This window comes from Schistocerca nitens, chromosome 1 (genome assembly GCF_023898315.1).
Source record: "Schistocerca nitens isolate TAMUIC-IGC-003100 chromosome 1, iqSchNite1.1, whole genome shotgun sequence".
NCBI classification, from domain to species: domain Eukaryota; kingdom Metazoa; phylum Arthropoda; class Insecta; order Orthoptera; family Acrididae; genus Schistocerca; species Schistocerca nitens.
The window spans coordinates 4,628,822-4,651,006 of record NC_064614.1 but is presented as its reverse complement, the minus strand read 5'-3'; the positions used below and the strand labels follow the sequence as shown (position 1 = coordinate 4,651,006).

The 22,185-nt window shown below is 46.2% G+C and overlaps 1 protein-coding gene across 1 annotated transcript in view; it reads right to left on the bottom strand.

Annotated features, from left to right (window-relative positions):
- LOC126240234 (ras-GEF domain-containing family member 1B-like) overlaps positions 1-18,837 on the bottom strand; it is a 298,263-nt gene extending 279,426 nt beyond the window's left edge. Inside the window, exons 1-3 of the mRNA XM_049947910.1 lie at positions 18,502-18,837; positions 16,477-16,695; positions 8,357-8,626 (exon numbers count right to left, since the gene is read on the bottom strand). Of these exons, the coding sequence (XP_049803867.1) occupies positions 8,357-8,626; positions 16,477-16,695; positions 18,502-18,837 (825 nt within the window). The remainder of the gene's footprint in view (positions 1-8,356; positions 8,627-16,476; positions 16,696-18,501) is intronic.
- Between the last annotated feature and the right edge of the window lie 3,348 nt (positions 18,838-22,185).

Below are 22,185 nucleotides of genomic sequence, written 5' to 3'. Positions count from 1 at the left end.
CAAAATCTGACGAAAACGAAACATTCTCTATGCTGTGGTTTTGACATAAATAACGAAAGAAGTACCGTCATGTCCATTTTGCTCATTCACAAGGTTCTCGTAAAATCACTATTTCTCCTCTTTCCAAATGGAATCATTTGAGCTAAACCCCAATTCTTTCCTTCAGACAACCTAGGTTCACAGAGTAGTGTTTCAGGCATCACCTGTTAAAGATCAGAAGGCTTCACGTTCCTCTTCAAGATGCAGTGTCCCCTAAACTCTTCAGTTGCATTAAGAGTTGACCAGACTTGCAGAACACAAAGTTTTCAGCAGTCAGACTGATCCACTGTGCTTTTCAAAAATATTCGCTTTGGTGAAATTCATATATATTTCAACAGCTGACTTACAGTCGTAAAAATCTCTTTGCTGCATAACAGTCACTACGAATGGTGTTAACTGCGCAGATTCAGTGATGAGGCGAACTGAACCTTTCGGAACTTCACACACAGTTAGCTTCTGTCGTTCCTCAGTATGAGCAAAATTACGATCACAAGACATAAAAGAGTATCCTTTCACCAAAAACTTGTACTCTGTTTCCGTAAAGTAACCCCCTGCTGTTAGGTAAACCCACAGAAACATCAACTTATTTTTGTCCTGCCCACAACAGTTGACACTCCATATTGCCAGTTTCTTTTTACAAGTAAGTTTCGGTGTGAAAGCTTTGCGCACACAGGAATCAGTTTCACTTCCACCCCTGCCAAATAAGGCCTCATGCCAGAGAAACATGTGACCAATCTGATTATCATCACCATGAATGCAGAAGTTGTAATTTGACAGCCGCCGTAAATACTACATTTCACGGTGCCTTAATGAAGAAGGAGAAATCACTCTTTGTAAATCCACTGCGTATGTATGTACAGTGTATATAATAACATATTTAAATCAACATACCTAGGTCTTCGCTGGTATATAAATGAATCCACGCAAGTAATTACCTATAACCTCATAATCTGACAGATGATTTTTGTCAATATGACATTCGCTTCAGTAATTAATAAAATCCATTAAAATTCTTGAACGCTACTTTGTTGACGCCGAGCCTTATAACAAACGTTAAAACGACAGTCAAGGCCTACCTAATGCTTGCAAACCTCAATAGCTGAAACTACAATATTGTCTTTTCGAGCGTGTTCCTATGTTTCGCTGCACAGTTTCTTCCTTTCTCATTCTTTGAACACCGAAGTTGGTGTCCGACACAAGTGCCATCTTGTGACAGGTGTAAACACTGTTTCCTGCTGTTCTGGGGCCACATGTTATTGACCTAGGCGTTTACAGTGGAGTTTTACCAATAGCTCAAATTTTCCTTTTTTGGCGCTTGACCCGGTATTTGCGAGGGTTGGAACTTAAATAGTGGCCACTATTTATTCACAACAGATACAAAAAAGGTACATGTTTGCACCTGTTACTGTCCTCCAAAGTAGTCACCAGCGTTGTCTAGAACCCGTTGCCAGAGATGTGGAAGCGTAGTATACCGTTAGCAGAGCCTGCTCTTGATGGTGCGAATGGAGCGGTCTACTGTCTGTCGAATCTCTGGTACACTTCTGAAGCGAATGCCACGAAGTGGTTCCTTCGTCTTCGGAAAGAAATCAAAGTCACAGGGACTTCCGTTTGGTGCGTATGGTGGATGGTACAGTACTTCCATGTCCCATCGACCGAACAGAGCAGCCACAGCTTGCGCTATATGCACCCCGCGCATTGTCGTGCAAAATAATGGGTGGGTTGCGCAGAAAGTGTCGCTGCTTCTTTCGCAAAGCTGGTCGCAGGTGACTTAAGTCCTGAACGAGTGCTCACAGCTTTTAAAGTGTGCACTACAGAGTCAATGTTTACCACAAATTGATGACAAAAAACAAATAAAGTGCATCTAATTGCAATATCGAGCAATTTCTTCTCCTAATTATTCATACGAATGCGTTCCACATAACTCTATTAAAAATGGAAGGTTCAGATATAGAGCTATTCTGCCATGAATTACCAATTTTCAGGGATGATGAAGAAGGGTAAATGTGTCAATCTGGGGTAAGGGACCCTGCTCCTGAAACCACCGAGTCGAAAGTCTTTACCGAAAATCGTTCTGTTACCTCTGACGATGCAGTACATGCACCGGTACCACACTGACGGTTAGGCAACTTTCAGAGGTGGTAGTATGGACCAAAAGCAGAAAAAAGTCCAGTAAACAAGGACACTAAAGCTAACATCTTAAGAGCTATGAGTAACGGTTCATCTTCGCTACCGTGGATCACATCTCTTCTACTGAACAAGTGCTCATAGCACGTAAGGTATGCATTTTAGAACCCATGATTACTAGACAATTTTCTCTTGATTTGGTCTTTTCGAAACATGGAAAGCAAATACTTCTAGCAGAAGTGATTTGTTTCATAGTATCGACGATCAAGTGCTCATCGCTCTTAAAGTATGCATTTTAGAGCCGATGTTTGTTTTGGTCCATACTACCTCCTCCCAAAATATGAAAAGCAAATAGCTTGTAGCAGAGTGGTTTGTTTCATAGTATCGAAGATCGAGTGCTCATAGCTCTTAAGGTATGCGTTGCTGCGAATGATCCCTGAATACTGACCATTCCTCAGGCGACACACTGTGTGGACACCAGGTCTTCAAAATCGGTAGTTAAGTTTTATCTCTGACAAATGACAGGTCGACAGTTAAGTTTTATCTCTGCCGATCGTACATAAACTCCTCCCAAGCCTTTCTTTTTCAGAGTATTTATATCGCTGTGCGACGCCCGACTCATTAGGCGTCGAGAATCAGCGCAGCTCTGGACGAAACATTAGGGACATGAAAGTTTACTGGGCAGTGAGCATTTATACCGGAGCATTTACCAGCGGCACGTTTCTTATGTCGTTGAAACCCTCTTCGAAGACCCCCTCTAATATCATAAAAAGTAGACAGATCTATGTAAAATAAAAGTCGCTGTCATAATTCGGCAGCTAGACACATTACAATCTTAAGTCAGCAAATTACATTGCCCGCTGTAGCTTAGAGGAAACCCCAGCTCGGTACATTTTGTATGCTCTGCCTTAGCATTCTAGCCCTGTATGTCACCTGTGTTCTTCTTGCAAACCCAACTGACTGAAGTAATTATAAAAGGTTATTCAGTATCAGAATACTCGAAATTTTAAGAACGGACGTGAAGTTAGTAAGGCTTGATTGATCGGTTGATTTGGGGGAGGGGACCAAACAGCGAGGTCATCGGTCCCATTGGATTACGGAATGATAGAGAAGGAAGAAGGCCGTGCCCTTTCAAAGGAACCATGCCGGCATTTGCGTCAAGCGATTTAGGGAAATCACGGAAAACCTAAATCAAGACTGCCGGACGCGGGTTTGAACCGTCGACCTCCCGAATGCGAGTCCAGTGTGCTAACCACTGCGCCACGTTTCTCGGTGAAGTTAGTAATGCCTAACATTTTCAGGAAAGGAGAAAGCCAACTTACGTAATTTTCTAAAATGTAAAAAATCTTTTTCAAAAATCTTTTAATTGCCTAGAATGTGTACATATATAAAAATTAAAATGTCATGGTTAGACTAGTTACAGTTGTCAATGTATCCATCCTCAGATCTGTGAACAAGCACAGAAACAAGAAAACGCCTTAGAGAACCCCCCCCCCCCCCCGTTTTTTTTTTATTTTACAAAGTTATCTTGAAGTCTGAAGTTTTCCTAGGAAACACAGATAGAAAGGCAATAAACTGCTACTCATGGTAAAGATATCCGCATCTAACGTACCGAATAAACATGGCTCTGAGCACTATGGGACTTAACTACTGAGGTCATCAGTCCCCTAGAACTTAGAACTACTTAAACCTAACTAACCTAAGGACATCACACACATCAATGCCCGAGGCAGGATTCGAACCTGCGACCGTAGCAGTCGCGCGGTTCCAGACTGTAGCGCCGAGAACCACTCGGCCACTCCGGCCGGCCGGAATAAACGTCAAATATAAATATTGTATGAATGTGATTCCCAGGCAACTTCACATTGTTACACTACAAAAACAATTTTTTAAACGTACCGTGCTCATAGTAGACGCTGGCTGAAGACGAAATAGATATACCAATAATTATCATATCATGCAATGACTTGCACTTGTTTAAGAAGCAAATTGAATTAGAAATTTAGTAGTAACAGTTACAACAAAAATGAGACTGGTTCTACACCTATAGAAACACACAATATCATATCGTACGTATATATGATTCTTTGTTATTGAGTGTTCCTACAGGCATAGAGCCAGTCTCATCTTCGTTATTTCTGTTACCACTAAATATCTTATTCGCCTTGCGTCTTATACAAGTTATTTCATGGTACGGTTGTTACTGGTATATCCTGTTTTAGTTCAGCCTGCGTCTAATACGAGCATGGTATGTTTAAAAAATGGTTTTTGTGGTAACACTATGAAGTTGCCTGTGAGTCATGTAATATTTATATTTGATTTTCGCTCCATATGTTAAATGCAGAACTTTTTACTGTGAGTACCAGGTTATTACCTTTATATTTGTGTTTCCTTCAAGCACTTTAAGCTTTTTAAGTAAAAGATTTTTCTAAGGCAATTCCATGTTTTTCGTTCTAGTTCGCAGGTATGACGATGGTTGCCTTGACAACTGAAAGTAGTCAACTCATCATATTGTAATTTATATCTATGTTCGTGATCTAGGAAAGTAAAACGTTTGTGAGAAAAGGTTTTTTTGACACTTCAACGACAGTGAAGTTGATGGTGTGCGAGGCGGCATACACCGGTGGCCCACTGTGACCGGGGAGGCAGCGAGGGCCGCCGTGTTATCTGGAGGAACGGGCGGCGCCAGCACAGCTTACACACCCGGCCAGCCTTCCACAAATTACTCCACGCAGCATTTTCCCCGTGGCTGCCTCCGACAGTGTTCCCAGCTCGCTGGAGCATCCGCGATACACGGAGAGGCCTGAGATGAAAACACTCTCCTAAAAAGGGCGGAACAAGAATTTGCCGCTGCGAGGCGGGCTGGTTATTATGGCGTATCGGCTTAGTGGGGGCTTTGCCCGAGACGACGCCTCAACAAGCTCCCTTCTCTCGACTCTACGAGCCTCTCTCTTGCTCTTCGTTACACTCCCCGAAGTGGAGGGCGGAACTTTAAGTGGCTCGCGAGGTGCCGTTACACTCGTTCTCTATTTGACTAACGCTTGTTTTCGCCAAGTGTGTGGTCGCATACGAGTATATCTCAACAGCTTGGAGTCCTTATCAAGTAAGCATTACAGTACGAATCGAACGAATACAGTCACCTGCTGCGATCCTCCACTAGCAGGTTGGTAGAGTCCTTCCGAAATAGTAACAGAAACCACCGTGAAATGCAAACGGCAGTGGCTGGAAGAAAGATGTAGTTTCCGTGAAACCCTGCTCGGTAATATAGAGAGCCTGTATTCCAGTAAGATTGTGGCACTAGTGCTGCCATCGCAAATTCTTTCCCTAATTACAATTTTTTTCTAAGTAACTTGAGCTATGCGATTTGTTGCTAATGGTAGCTTAACTCATAATTTTTTTATGGATACATTGCCATATATGTGTATGGTCTCTCTTTTTCTTTTCTAAATGATAGCTAATCTCGCGAAGTTTTTATGGGTACACTTCTAGATGTGTTCTTACAGCATCTCATCATATCTTCTCTCCCTCTCTCTCTTGTTAAAGGCAGTGTAAGATAGGAATTCTGCTACCACGATGGCGTCAATGCAAGAGATGGCGGAATGTGTTATGTGGTTTCATGAAACACGGTCGCTTGCTACGGTTCAGCAAAATGTTCCGAAGTGCCTATGGTCGAGATCCGCCAGATATGAAGGGCAACAGAGGAATGCTATAAAAAATTTAAAGAGACTGGCAGTGTTGGTTCAAAAATGGTTCAAATGGCTCTGAGCACTATGGGACTTAACATCTATGGTCATCAGTCCCCTAGGACTGAGAACTACTTAAACCTAACTAACCTAAGGACATCACACAACACCCAGTCATCACGAGGCAGAGAAAATCTCTGACCCCGCCGGGAATCGAACCCGGGAACCCGGGCGTGGGAAGCGAGAACGCTACCGCACGACCACGAGCTGCGGACGCAGTGTTGGTGACAGCATTTCAAAACAGCCCGCGAAAATCAAAGCGTTGTATTTCCAGAGAAGCAGACATAGCTCAGAGCACTGTGGTGAAGATATGACACAAACGACTGCGTTTCCATGTATACGAAGTGCAACTCCCAAGAGTTTTGCAGCCAGACGCTAGGCCCAGACGAGCTGAGATTGGTAGGGACACGCTGGAACGAATCGCTACAGACAGTGACTACCTTGATAAAGTTTCTTTACCGATGAAATGACTTTTCACACCTCCGGGAAAATAAGCAAGCATAATGTCCTGATCTGGGGGTCGAAGACATCACAAATCCTACCAGTGCATGTTGAAACTACACGCTGCACCTCAGTAGCTCAAATTTCAACCGTGGACAGTGTTTCAGCAAGATGGTGCGCTGCCACACTGTGGACTATTTTTCACCAGTTTTTGGATGGAACCTTTCCAGACGGATAGATCAGTAGAGACAGTCCAACAGTCCATCGTGGCCAGCACGTTAACCAGACGTAACCCCTCTCGATTTCACATATGGGGTTACGTTAAGGACAGAGTGGTTTGTCCAACAGTTCCCGCTGGGCAAACTCTTATGATGCGAATAGGAGATGCTGTGTTGGAGGTGACGGAAAAGATGGTGTGCAAAGGCATGGAGAGAGGATGAGCATTGCCTTGACGTTCTACGGACAACAAACGCAGTATATATGGAGATATATCCGTAAACAGGTGTATGAGTTACGCCACAGTCGCAAAAATCCTCATAGCTCTATCTAGCAGAGTTCCTTAGAAATGCTTTTTTGTAATAAGGAACAGACTGTGCTCACCCTGTATAACTCACACTGCGACTCCTCGGCCTCAGTTTCTTACGCAGAAAACAGGGCTCCGTTCTGCATGTTTCTTTCTATTCGAGGAGTCAACACTTTTTCTTCTCTCTTTAATACCCTAATTCGTTATTACGATCTTTTCTCTGTCACAAAAAATGTACCGCTTGGCGCAAACATATATATGTTTACCTCATTACACCCTCATAGTTAGTAAATAAATTATTAAAAAATGAGACGGATTGTAAATTTTATTGGCACTGTCATAAAGAGAGAACCATTTTAGTGGTCAAATTCGAGTATTGACGTATTAATGCATCAGATTTCACTGTCCAACATGGCACTGCAGGTCGAGTGAACCATAGCTTACCTCGTAAAAAAGGTAGTAAGTCTTGTTTTAAATAATTGTTAACATGTATTATTATCAGATGAACATAGGTCTGTACTGTACAATGTGCTTGGTTCTCTAAGTGGGAGAGTATGATCTGATCTAGTGTCCACCTTTAGCAGCAAGAATATGTATGGCATAGGTTTGGTCACTCTCTGTCTCATGTGCGACATTTGAAGAAAACTGAAGCATGTCCCAGAGCCGCTTTCACTTCGACTCAGAGCCATAAAACTATAAATAAACTCTTAATTAATCATGCCTCACAGTTTATCGCAGTGACATCCGCTTGTAAAAAATTTCCGGTGCTCTAATCACACTATGCCTGAGTAAAAATCGACCTTTTGAAGATATTCATCATTTTCATTGTCTGCATATGGGTCGTTTCATTCGCCAGAAAGATAAACATTCCGTGTTTTAGTGGCTGATGTTACAGCTCGCTACCACCTGCAACAACTGTAGTTTTCCAACAGTTACAGTTCGCCAGCCCCAGCAGCTTGCCAAAAGCTTCGGCCTACCAACATTCGCAATTCGCCACTGCCTTCAAATTGACGCCGCCTGCTACTTGACAACGTCAGCAGCTTGCCAACACCTGTAAACTGCCACTGCATGCAACTTGACAAAGCTTATAAATTGACAACACGTGCTGCTTGCTGACATATGCAAGTGGTCAATGACTGCAGCTCACCAACGCCAGCACCTTGACAACACCTGTAAACTGAGGTCTGCACCTTCTCAACACCTGCACCTTGACAACGCCTGCATCTTGACAACGCCTGCAAATTGACAACGCCTGTAAATTGACAACGCCTGCAGCGTGCCAACGCTTGCAACATGTCCATACCTGCAGCTTACCGACGTCTGTAATTCGACCAAACCTTCAGCTTGCCAAGAACTGCATCTTGCAGACACGTGCTACTTGCCAACACATGTAAATTGCCAGCACCAGTAACCTGTTAACACCTGCAACTTGCAGCGCCTGCTACCTGCGGCGGCACGTGCAGCGCGCCTGCACCCCAGTACTCACCGGGCTGAGCGCCTCGACGGAGCCGGCGGCGCCCTCCTGCGCCATGGAGCGCAGGCGCTCCTCGTAGGCCTCGAGCTGCGTGAGGCGGTGCAGCAGCGCCTGCAGCAGCGCCGACACGTCGCGCCGCACTCCCGGCTCCGCCGTCACGCACTGCTGCGTCAGCGCACGCACGTGCGCCATCACGCGCTCGTCGCGGAAGTCGTACGGGAACGTCTCGCTCCACTCGCCCAGCAGCTGCACCAGCCGCGGCACGAACCGACTGAGCCGCTCCTGCGACACACAACAACACGCACGTCGTTACACGGCCGCCACTGCAGCGCGCCTGGAAGACAACTCAATAACGCGGCCTTACGAGGGAATGACCGTACCCAGAAAGGTGCTCGAAAGTGGCTCACTATGCGATTCACATCATCGAACACGACGTTCCTTTGTACTTAAACGCTTGATGTAACGTTTATTAAGAAATTGCAACAACACAGAGACATTTTTCGTTCTGCAGGGTGCATAATGAGAGGGTGATTTCTGTAAGCTGCATCCTTAACGTATCCCCTGAGCAAAAAGACTGTTCGGACAACGAGGTAGCTACAACCCCTTACCGATCACTCGTATATCAAATCACTGCTCCAAGGAAGTAATGTCCTGTAGGCTGTATCAGCCTCAACATTGTCCTGCTGCACATTTGCTGCAGCTGGTCATCACCATTTATATGTAGTACATATTGATTACTGTGCCATAAAAACACGTGACAAACATTGGCCCCATGGTATTGTACACAGAACACTTACTTCCGCTGTGCGCACAGGGGGCGTATGCACCTGAAATGGATTTTTTGCAGACCAAATGGTTGAATTGTCCTACATTCACATAACCATGGAGGAGGAACTGTGCCTCATAAGATCAAAATGAGTCACTGAGCTGTTTCTTCATCTGGTACTACAGATGACATGAATCACTAACAGAAAGCTATATATTTTGCAATACCTTCAACTAACAACCCATCAAGAGTACAAATTCTGTACTAATAATCGTGAAACGCTTTCGCAGTGCCTTGTAGGCGCTACCATTTGAGAGACCAGATTGGCTGTATATTTTGGGACTCAAAAGAATATGCAGCTTGCACACAGATTATCTTCTGTGGTGTTAGCACTTACTTTTGACTCAATATGCCATATTCCATGTCTTCTGGAACTTGCCGTATAGCTGCTGGATGATGGACGTGTTTGGTACATTCCTCCACAGTGCTGTACACCTATAGAGTCTATCTTATGATTTTGTGTAAACTTACTGATTCCCTCACCCTCTCTTCTGTACCACAATGCCCACTTTCCGATTTGCTACACTTCTCAAAAACACCAACCACCCTATCGGTATTATCAGCCCTGGGCTTGTTCGCCTTGTGCCAACACATTATCTCAACCTTGCACCTACGCTTTCTCCACATGATGTCACAACGAAACTTTATCCGGCATCAACCAGATGAGCACCAAATCAGCCCAGAGATCCACCCCCCTCAGAGGTTTAACTAAAAACTTCTTTTACACTCTGAGCTCCTCTTCTCCTTATGTTCTTCCAACTGTTTCGGAATCCTTGGCTGAGATTCTCTCCTACCGTAAGTTATAATCCACAGCCTTTGCAGAACACTCTCCTGCAACAAGTCTCCTCACACCTTCCTCACTTCTCACAAATTAGTGCAGTGAACTGTTCAGTTTTTATACGTACTATGGGATGCAAAATTTACAGACGAAAACAACTTTCCAATGACGTGTGACTGCCAAGTAATATGGGTCGATAAAATTTGGAACATACATAGAAAGAACTGTTACAGTACAGTACAGAAATTAACTGACAGAAATACGTAATGAGATGAATGGAAATGACACTTTTGTTTAAAGAAATTAATTACACTGATATGACCGCGATTCATGCTGGTCCCCTGGATGCTACAAAAGGCGTGACATGATTCTTAACTGTGTGTGTGATCTCAACAGATACCAGTGCATGTTCTGCAGCGTGCTCGCTTGTTAGCCAGATGCTCCTGTGGCACGGCGTTACATTCCTTCACCGGCGTGGTTGAGAACTGCTGGATGCTTGTTGGTGGATGTGGACGTCCTGTAATAGTCTCCCAAACGCACCTCACACGTGTTCTACGGGATTTATGTCGAGGGAACGGGCAGGCCAATCCATTCGCCGAATGTCGTGCGCTGTTATTCATAAAAATGAAGTCACCGCCGCATGCACCCATGAAAATACGCACATAGGGAAGGAGCACAGTGTCACAATGCTTTGACTGCAACATTATCAGGTATGTCTACCCAGGCCGTAAACACCTGAACCACTAAAAGGATCACGTTCGACAATGTTCCTGGGTCCATTACGTGTTCCCACCTCTCGTTACACGAGGGTACATCTAAAATCACTGGTCAGACTGAATCTGCCTTCATCTGGGAAGAGCATGCGACCGCACTCCTAGTTGATTCAGTCCCTACGCTACTTGCACCGTGGCAAACACCGCCAACGATGTGCGGGTGTCAGCGGAACACAACGTCCTCGTCGTCGAGCAAAGGGAACACACCTAAGCAGTTGGAGCGTGAAACTGCGTTCCTTGCAGTCGAGTTAAATGTACTAGCAATTGCACCTGCTGTTCCAAGTGGATCCCCTCGTGTCTATTGCACCATGTAGCGGTCGTGCTGCTTTATCCTGCCCAGGCTGACCACCTCCTCTACTTCGGGCAGCAGCTCTTACGGTTTGGAAAGCTCTCTATGTACGCTAAACTATGCTGAGAGCAATACCAAACTCCTGGACTACAATTGTCACACTTCGCCCTTCTTCTACATTCCCGCTCATGCTTCCCCGTGTAAAGGCATCTTCATGTCTCCAGGCTATGTTGTAATGAAGAACAACACCGCTGGGTATCGTAAATGGTCGCTGTTTGACACACACAGGCACACACACACACACACACACACACACACACACACACACACACACACACACACTTTTTTTGCGTTCCTTCAACTCGCCTCGCGTTGCGTTGCCAGCCCCCTTTGGAGCTGTAGTCGTACTGCATACTGACCTTGCAAAATGAGTCGTCCAGCTTTTAGCTTTCCGTACACGTCTGGGAGACCACTGATAATATTGTGCTGCGCCCTAATTCATTTCCATCGATTGTTACTATGTTAAATTAATTCATTTATCTCGTCCTTAAGTTTTGCAGAGCAGTGTATACTAAGACAAACGTCAAAATTTATGTTTCAAAACGCAACAGCTTTTTACTTATAACTTATAATGCACAACATTTCGTTTAATAACATCTACGCCAACAAACTTTAGAATACAGACATATTTTACATCCCCACCAATCGTAAGATTTGCCTCTGTCATTTGTGACTACTTTCACTTTTGGATAGATTTGTTAATGTGGAGAATGTCGAATTTGGAACCCACTTTAAACTGTAGGTGAGTAATTCAGTTCAGATGCTGAAGGAAGGGAAACTCATGCCTCTTTCGACAGAAAGAGACCAAGTAAACCACTGTAATGCTCAAACCGAGCTTTGGGTTGATGACGGATTTACCTTTCTCAACGTACTTCATGATCGTAATTTTTAAAACTATACATGTACATTTTGCGAACACTCTCGGCAGGAGAACGGCAAAGTACCATTGTGTGGAGAAATTATAACTTCTTTCGACTTTATATCCTGAAGTTGTTCTGTATTTTACCCGTGTTGTATCTATACATATTCTAAACAGACATTTCGAAAGAGCTCTACAACAGAAATTACAGGGTGACAATTATTGAACCATATGGAAAAAAATCTTCATAATTTCAGATCGGCTTGTGTTAGGACTTTAAAACTGCACAACTGGCTGCAGGGGAAGTCCACTTTCATGCGGATGGGTTCGTCAATAAGCAAAATTGGCGCATTTGGGGAACTGGAAATCCGCATTTCGCGATCGAGAAATCACTTCACTCTCTCCGGTGACTGGTGGCGTGCAGTGTCCAGTCACGGAATAATCGGTGCGACATTCCTTGATGGCACGGTGACTACCGAACGGTACGTCAAGATTTGGGAAGATGATTTCATTCCCATTACCCAAAGTGACTCTGATGTCGACCAGATGTGGTTCGTGCAAGACGTAGCACGACCCCAACGAAGCAGGGGAGTGTTTGATGTCCTGGAGGAGCACTTTGGGGACCGAATTCTGGCTCTGGGGTACCCAGAGGCCACTGGCATGGGCCTCGATTGGCAGCCATATTCTCCGGATCTGAGTACATGTGCTCCTTTTTGTGGGGCTATATTAAAGACGAGGAGTACAGCAATAACCCCAAAACCATTTCTAAGGTGAAAACAGGCATTCAGGAGTTCATCGACAGAATCGATTTCCGACACTTCAGCTGGTCATGCAGAATTTCGCTATTCGTCTGCGCCACATCATCACCGAACATGTCATAACCTCAATCCGAGTATCTGTAGTGATGTTTACATGTTGAGTAAAGTGTGTGCACGCCGTTATTTGTAACTAATTTAAGTTTGTTTCGTATAGTTCAATAATTGTCACCCTGTATGTAAAGCACTCCGTCTTCAGGCCACTCGTGGCCTACCGGGACCATCCGACCGCCGTGTCATCCTCAGTGGAAGATGCGGATAGGAGGGGCGTGGGGTCAGCACACCGCACTCCCGGTCATTACGATGGTATTCTTGACCGAAGCCGGTACTATTCGGTCGAATAGCTCCTCAATGGGCATCACGAGTCTGAGTGCACCCCGAAAAATGGCAACAGCGCATGGCGGCCTAGATGGTCACCCATCCAAGAACCGACCAGGCCCGACAGCGCTTAACTTCGGTGATCTCACGGGAACCGCTGTATCCACTGCGCCAAGGCCGTTGCCCCACCCTGTAGTGGAAAAAAGAAGAAGGTCAATTTACTTCGTCCTCTGGCAGCCAGTGTCAAAAGAAAAACGTAAGAGACCTCGGGCACATTTTCTGACGAAGTGCTCCCGTAACGGAGCGGGCGAGTTTATCATCGACCAGTCTGCGGTTCGCGGGGCAGTTCGTGCGACAAATGGCGACCGAGGTGGCGGGCGGCGGCAGCATTAACCTGCGCGCAGGGGCGTTGCGCTGACCGCACTACACGTGTACCTCGCTGGCGGCCGTGTAGCTCGGGGCTGGCGCGCCGGCGACCAGCCGGCGTGCGGCTGCTCATTCGCCACACCACAAGCTGCCGCGAACGAGAGCACGAGTGCAGCACGTCTGGGAACCCGAGTGTCTCACGTCGGCATTCTTGTAATTTAACATTTTCACGGATTTCCTATCCGTATAACAAATCTAGCTTGCGACCGCAACTTCTACTATTACCAAGAACGCTGGCCTGTGTGACCGAGCGGTTCTAGGCGCTTCAGTCTGGAACCGCGCGACCGCTACGGTCGCTGATTCGAATCCTGCCTCGGGCATGGATGTGTGTGATGTCCTTAGGTTAGTTAGGTTTAAGTAGTTCTACGTTCTAGGGGACTGATGATCTCAGATGTTAAGTCCCATAGTGCTCGGAGCCATTTGAACCATTACCAAGAACGAGGGCTGTTCGGAAAATAAGGTCCGATCGGTATCGAAATGAAAACCACAGTGAAAATCAAAAATTTTTTATTCGCAACAGTTAGCCACAGCTTCCAGCTACCGCTCTAAATAGCCGCCGCTCCGACACACATATCTGTCGTGGCGTTGTACAAACTTCCCAGTACTCTCGTCACAGAAAACAGCCGCCTGTGCTCCCGTCAATTCCCTAAACTGGTCTGCCATTCGTTGTTTGTGCCAAAATGTTGTCTTCGTAGCCAGGGGTTCATGTGAGCAGAGATGAACAACGGAGGGAGCAGGAACCGGTGACTGTTTCGCGGCTTGGAAATTAAAATCGCCTTCAAATTAAAAAGGAATTTCTGCAGACAATGAGTGAAGTAGCGTCCTAACCTGCCAGCGAGAAAACACTGCGATAGGAATTGCATGCAGTGGACATTTGGAGTCGGTCACCTCGCAAGAGACCATTACTCAGACAGGTACATAAAGGCGTCAACAGAGAAGTTCAGTGAGGTAGAAGGATATGTGGCTGTGTACAGGACGGGCGTATGGGCAGGCGGTGGCCGTTATGGAATGATTAGGATTATTTTTAGAGAAAGGCCATTTATTGGCTAAAGCATGTTGAAAGGGGCTACATAGGCCTAGGGAGGTGAGGGTGAGACAGAGCTTAGACTTTGGCGAAACATTGTTCGCGAAGCTACCGGAAGTGGTTGTCTGCCAAAACTAAGTCCACAGTGCCGCAGCACCGGCAGAAGCGGGAGATGTTCAACGCTACAGGGCGCGCATCCGACTCGCGGGTGAGCAAGAATACAAGAGAGCGGGCCCGGCGACGGGCAGCCGGGTATGTTCGACGCACCACGGGGCTTCCTCCGCCCTGATTGGTCAGGACCGAGCAAACCGTGCGCGCGGCATGGAACTTTCCAGAGCTCAAATGGCTCTGACCACTATGCGACTTAACATCGATGGTCATCAGTCCCCTAGAACTTAGAACTACTTAAACCTAACTAACCTAAGGACATCACACAACACCCAGTCATCACGAGGCAGAGAAAATCCCTGACCCCGCCGGGAATCGAACCCACGAGCTGCGGACACTTTCCAGAGCGTTGCCTGCTAAGCGACGCCTGGAGCGGCGTTACCTCGTAAGCACATGAGAGAGGCGCGTGAACAAGGTGCCCTTCATCGGTGCTGGCTTCCTTTTGCTAAACCGTGGGACGAAAGAATTTACAGGCAGGAAACACTGCCGGCCGTGGCTTGGCCGCAATGGAAAAATGAAGTTACCGTTTGGAAGCACATACAATAAAGAAAAATTTCATACTGTCTGGCTCATCCTTTACAGCTGGTTTCCTGAATGAACATGTAGATTAGCTTGCAAAATCACTTGACGTGAACCCCTTTGGAAATCTGTGCGACATGTTGGAATAGCGAGTAAGACACCGAAGTCAGTACAACCGCAGTTTGGTAGAATTGCGCGATTAAATCCTCAGAGAGAGTCACAACCTGGACTCCCTACCTGACCAAACCAAGGAAGTCCAGGGATGGCATAACACGGTATTAAATGATGACTGTAATGAGTTCTCTAGGGGAGACTAAATTTTTTGTTCAGTGACCTTATCATCAGTTAATCATTAGACGCAGACCTGATAGTGGGTCTACATTAGCAACATTTCGTCCAGTAAAAATGTTATTTCACAAAGAAGCTTCCGGCGTTCAAGTGTGGATAACGCTACCGAGTACAGCATATGTACCGGGTGATCAAAAAGTCAGTATAAATTTGAAAACTGAATAAATCACGGAATAATGTACATAGAGAGGTACAGATTGACACACATGCTTGGAATGACATGGGGTTTTATTAGAACCAAAAAAATACAAAAGTTAAAAAAATGTCCGACAGATGGCGCTTCATCTGATCAGAATAGCAATAATTAGCATAACAAAGTAAGACACAGGAAAGATGATGTTCTTTACACGAAATGCTCAATATGTCCACCATCATTCCTCAACAATAGCTATAGTCGAGGAATAATGTTGTGAACAGCACTGTAAAGCATGTCCGGAGTTATGGTGAGGCATTGGCGTCGGATGTTGTCTTTCAGCATCCCTAGAGATGTCGGTCGATCACGATACACTTGCGACTTCAGGTAACCCCAAAGCCAATAATCGCACGGACTGAGGTCTGGGAGGCCAAGCATGACGAAAGTGGCGGCTGAGCACACTATCATCACCACAAGGCGCGCAAGAGATTTTTTACGCGCCATCTGTAATTCCAAGCATGTGTGTCAAATTTTACCTCTCTATCTACATTATTCCGTGATTTATTCAGTTTTGAAATTTATACTGACTTTTTGATCACCCTGTACTTTCATTAACATGGAGATAGATATAGGGGCACTTACAGCGTTTGTCAGACAGGCCTAAAAGTCACAGTGTGCCCGTACGAGTATAGCTTCAGAGCACGACGTGAGGAGAGGGCGAGTTTGTTTACGTTTTGGAGTACGCTCTGTGAGGCGCAGTGCGGATCAGTGAGACGCCGCTGCAGGCCGGCCTCACCTTGTGCGCCGGGTGCTTCTCGCCGAGCTTCTGCTGCTGCTCGCAGATGGCGCACACCTCGCCGAGGAGCTCGTGCGGCTTGATGAAGAGCCGCGAGCTGAGCAGGAAGGCGAACAGGTAGGCGCGGTCCGGGTAGTAGTCGGCCGTGGGCACCACGTGCTGCACCAGCGCGTCCAGCGAGCCCGACACCAGGTTCCCGCCGTCCCGGTACACCAGCGCCTGCAACACCGCGGCCAGCGTCTCGTCACTCTACATGACCTCAGAAGTGCACACTGAACACGGCAACTGTCATTGATGTTGGAACTGCCTCAGATGTTGGTGGTGAAGATCTAGTGTAACTATTACTGATGTCAGAGACAATCGTCATCTTCCGGAACTGTCACTGATGTCAGAGATGAACATCGACAAAGGGCACTGACTACGGGAACATTCCATGATGTGGCAAGTGTATATCAACTATGCGTGCTGGCACTAATGTCAGAGGTGAACATCAAATAGTGGAACTGTCACTTATGTGAGAACTGAACACCGAAAACTCGAAGTTCTTTCACGTTGGAGCTGAACACAGACTATGGCAACTCTCATTGAATGTGAAGGTGCACATTGAACATTGGAACTATCTCTGATGTCGGAGGTGAAGACTGGAGCCATCACTGATGTAGGAGATAAATATCGACTATAGAAACTCTAATTTAAGTGGGAGATGAACATGGGCTATGGAGACTGTCATTTATATCGGAGGTGAACACCTAATACAGAAACTGTTATTGACATAAGAGGTACACTCCGAATACTGAAGATGTCACTGATGTCAGAGATGGACAACGGCTATGGCAACTGACAGTGATGTTGTGGCTGTGGCAACTGACAGTGATGTTGTAACACAACATCAAAGATTGGAACTATCATTAATATCAGGGGTGACCATCGACTATAGAAGTAGTCACCGTGGCGAAGGTGACATTGACTATAGAACTATCGTTGAGGTGAATATCGACTGTGAGCAATGTCACTGGTGCCAGAGGTGCACGTTGAACACTGGAACCGTCATTGATGTTCGAGGTGAACATCAGGTATCAGAGCTGTGACTGACGTTGGTGATGAAGATCGACAACTTTAATTGATGACAGAGGTGAAGAGTGAATATGCTAAATGTCTTTGGTGTCGTACTCACTGCTGCATCGAGTACAATCCACATGTTCCAGTAAAACCGTATGCAGTTCTTTTTATTCCCACTGTTTCTCGCCAGTTTCGTCCATAAAATAGGCATCTTCATAAATCAGAAGTCTTAGGCCGAAATACTTTATATTGGGTTAGAGCTTCAAGATACCGACCTCCCTTTCGTTGACATTGCTATGATTTAGAACATATGTCGAGCAATTACTTAAAAAAAGAGAGAGAGAGAGATAGAGAGAGAGAGAGAGAGAGAGAGAGAGAGAGGAGAGAGAGGGTGAGAGAGAAGTGATTAAAAGTGTCAAAAGTCGTGTACGCTTATTTCAAGGACGAGTATATGTGAGTATATATTTTGATATTTCGACGACCAGCAAGTAGAGAACTGAATTGTCTAGCCGGACGTAAGGAAAATCCAGCTGCAGGACAAGAATAGTCGCTAGGCGGAGAAGGGTGCAAAAAAGATGATTCCTATAACTGTAGTGACTAAGCAGAGTTTATAGTTTGACTTTTGTCCAGACTCTGTCTTCACACAACGGAAATACCGAATGTACGACTCTGAACATTGTTATCAGTCATTCAGAGTTGTCGCTGGGTCACTAGAATGCAGACAAATGTAACGTTAGGACACGGAAAAATTAAATGTACAGCGTTTTGTGATCCTTCTAGCAGCATGGTCAATTGTTATTAAAGTGAGGCCATACTGCCTGGCTACATGACCTGGTAACGGGTGAGCAGCTAGTTTGCTGCCGAAAACCTGGCATTATTTTTTTTTCCTCACAATGAGGGGTTCCAGTCGACAGATACCGCTAATTTTTTTCTTCACTTTCTTTAGTATAAAATGGCAGCGCGTACACCACCCCTTATTAGTTCCTTCCTGAATTCGTTCTTTATCGGCCACGTAGTAACTTGTCCCGCGCCAGTTATTAGTGCTGAAGTTAAGTCGCCGTCGCAGTAAACTCCGGCCCCCGGGCTGACTTTGAACCTGCAGCAGTCATTCACGTCGGCTAACTGAATGGATAATCGCCCGCCGTCTCGGCGGGGGAAAATTGCTTCCCGAAACTTGGGCCGTAACTCGGGCCGCGCAGCCCAGCTCAGCGCGCAAACCTCGCGGAAATTCGACTCTCGGAAGGTTTGGACGTGCGCGGAATGCACGCGCCTCGCATTAGATCGCCCCCACGTGCCGGCCATTCCTCTCGCGAGTGGGCCGTCTCCGCTCTCTCCAGTTGGATTTGTCGCTTCATTCCGACAGCCGAGGTGGGGGAGGAGGACAAGAAAGATAAAGACTCCTTTCAGGACTTGCGACGAAAGCCAATCATCACCTCGCAGTCTGCGCCGCCCCTGAACCTAGCTGAGGGCATAGATGCAAGATACGTGCTCACTCTGTCTCTAACGGGGATTCCTCAGCGGCCGCTCCACACTAGCACATGTTTATCCCACGCTCCGTAAGAGAAAAATGTTATAAATAACTTGATGCCGGCCCATACTACCGTACTTCATCTACGGTAAAGATTTTTATTTATCTCGCGCATTATGCAGCTACATCTGCATAAACATTTCGCAAGTCAATGTATATTTAATAATTTTTGTCATAATACGGCGCCAAAGTCATAATTTATTTCTTTAAAGTCATTAGCGCCATTTGACTGTTGTTTATTTGTAGTGTTACATTTACACTTACGCGATCATGATTTCGGCATCAAAGTGCCATTATTAAGTGTTTTAAGTGTTATATAATGCCTAAGATGGCATACTCTCGTATTTAAAATGCACTATTAGATACATGCCCTTAGACAATGTGTCTAACAGTGTATTTTAAATACGAGAGTATGCCATCTTAGGCACTATATAACACTTAAAACACTTTATAATGGCACTTCAAACGAGACTTTATGTCGCAATTGTGGTGATATTCTTCAAACGTCGAAACTCCTTAAAAATCTTCCAGTCTTAAAGAATATCCTTCCAGTATAAGGAACAAAAGCCACAGACCTACACTCCTCTCCAAGCAGCTCCGGTAATGGTACTAACTCCACAGGCAGAAGAATCTGCTTCTCCGCGTATCCGTTCCCTTTAAACACTGATGCCAAGTGCGCCAGCTCCTGTGGCTGGGATACTCTTTGACTGCCACACAACATTGGCGCCGGTGTGTACTACGGACGGCGCCACAGGCCAAGTGTTGGGATGGCGCATGCGCCATGTACGATGTAGAACAGCCAGAGGAACTGGTACACTCGCCTAGTATCATGTAGGGCCCCCGCGACAGGCAGAAGTGCCGCAACACGACGTGGCATGGGCTCGACTAATGTCTGAAGTAGTGCTGGAGCGAACTGACGCCATGAATCCTGCAGGGCTGTCCATAAATCCGTAAGAGTGCGATGGAGTGGAGTACGTTACAAGGCATCCCAAATATGCTCAATAATGTTCGTGTCTGAGGAGTTTGGTGGCCGCGGAGAAATTTAAACTCAGAATGGTGTTTCTGGAGACACTCTGTAGCAATTCTGGAAGTGTGGGGTGTTGCATTGTCCTTCTGGAATTGCCCAAGTCCGTCGGAATGCAAAATGGATATGAATGGAAACAGGTGATCAGACAGGATGCCAACGTACGTGTGACCTGTCAGAGTCGTATCTAGACGTATCAAGCGTCTCATATCGCTCCAACTGCACACGCCCCACGTCATTACAGAACCTCAAACAGCTTGAACAGTCCCCTGCTGACATGCAGGGTCCGTGGAATCATGAGGTCGTCTACATACTCGTACACGTCCATCCGCCCGATACAATTTGAAACGAGACTCGTCTGACCAGGTAACATGTTTGCAGTCCTCAACAGTCCAGTGCTGATGGGCCGAGGCGAGATGGAAAGCTTTGTGTCGTGCAGTCATCAAGTGTCTGAAAGGCCATATCGATTATGTTTTGTTGAATGTTTCGCACGCTGACCCTCGTTCATGACCCAGCATTGAAATCTGCAGCAGTTTGCGGAACGGTTACACTCCTGTCACATTGAACGGTTTTCTTCAGTCGTCGTTGGTCCCGATCTTGCAGGATCTTTGGCTCTGAGCACTATGGGACTCAACTGCTGAGGTCATAAGTCCCCTAGAACTTAGAACTACTTAAGCCTAACTAACCTAAGGACAATACACACATCCATGCCCGAGGCAGGATTCGAACCTGCGACCGTAGCGGTCGCGCGGTTCCAGACTGTAGCGCCAGAACCGCTCGGCCACCAGCGGCCGGCTTGCAGGATCTTTCTCCGGCCGCAGTGATATCGGTGATTTGATGTTTTACCGGATTCTTGATATTCACGGTACAGTCGTGAAACGGTCGTACGGGAAAGTCCCCACTTCATCGCTACCTCGGAGGTGATGTGTCCCATCGCTCGTGTGCCGACTATAACACTACGTTCAAACTCACTTAAGTCTTGATAACCTGGCACTGTAGCACAGTAATCGATCTAACAACTGCGCCAGACATTTCTTGTCTTATATAGGCGTTGCCGACCGCAGCGCCGTATTCTGCCTGTTTACACATTTCTGTATTTGAATACGCATGCTCATACCAGTTTCTTTGGAGCCTCAGTGTATAAGACTACGCTTTCCAGTCTTTTGGCATTTCAATGGGGCTGAGCATCAGCGGTGTCTCTTCTGGAGACGGCGGAAAGATGGATCACCCAAACATCGCACCACACCGATTTTAGGAGCCGGCAGTAAACCCGAGGAGACCACCAGATGTTTTCTTTTACATTACATGCGTGCACTGAACGAGGGAAAAATGACTGCCTATATGCTTCTGTAAGCGCCACAATCTCGATTAAGTTTCTCTCATGACGCCTACGCGAGGTATACGTGGTGGCAGCATAATGTTCGCGCGCTCTTCCTCTCTCAATTTACCCAACAGGGTTTCGCGGGAACTACGAGTGCGTCGTCTTTCTCCCGAGGATTCCCACTGAGTTCCACGAGCACTTCTGTCACACTTTCGTATGGGCTGTACCGGCCTGTTACGATCTTCGCGGCGCGTCTCTGAATTCGTTCCGTGCCTGCTGTCATGTCTACTATTAGGTTAGGGGGTCTTGGGAAAGTACGAACGCAGCCTCAAAGGGTGCAGGAAAAACTCTGGACGAGGGCAGACCTGGCAACAATTGACAACGCAGATGTAAACTGTCGTAACTGTGTTGGTAAAGAACCAGAGCTCCAAGCGATAGTACACTCCTGGAAATTGAAATAAGAACACCGTGAATTCATTGTCCCAGGAAGGGGAAACTTTATTGACACATTCCTGGGGTCAGATACATCACATGATCACACTGACAGAACCACAGGCACATAGACACAGGCAACAGAGCATGCACAATGTCGGCACTAGTACAGTGTATATCCACCTTTCGCAGCAATGCAGGCTGCTATTCTCCCATGGAGACGATCGTAGAGATGCTGGATGTAGTCCTGTGGAACGGTTTGCCATGCCATTTACACCTGGCGCCTCAGTTGGACCAGCGTTCGTGCTGGACGTGCAGACCGCGTGAGACGACGCTTCATCCAGT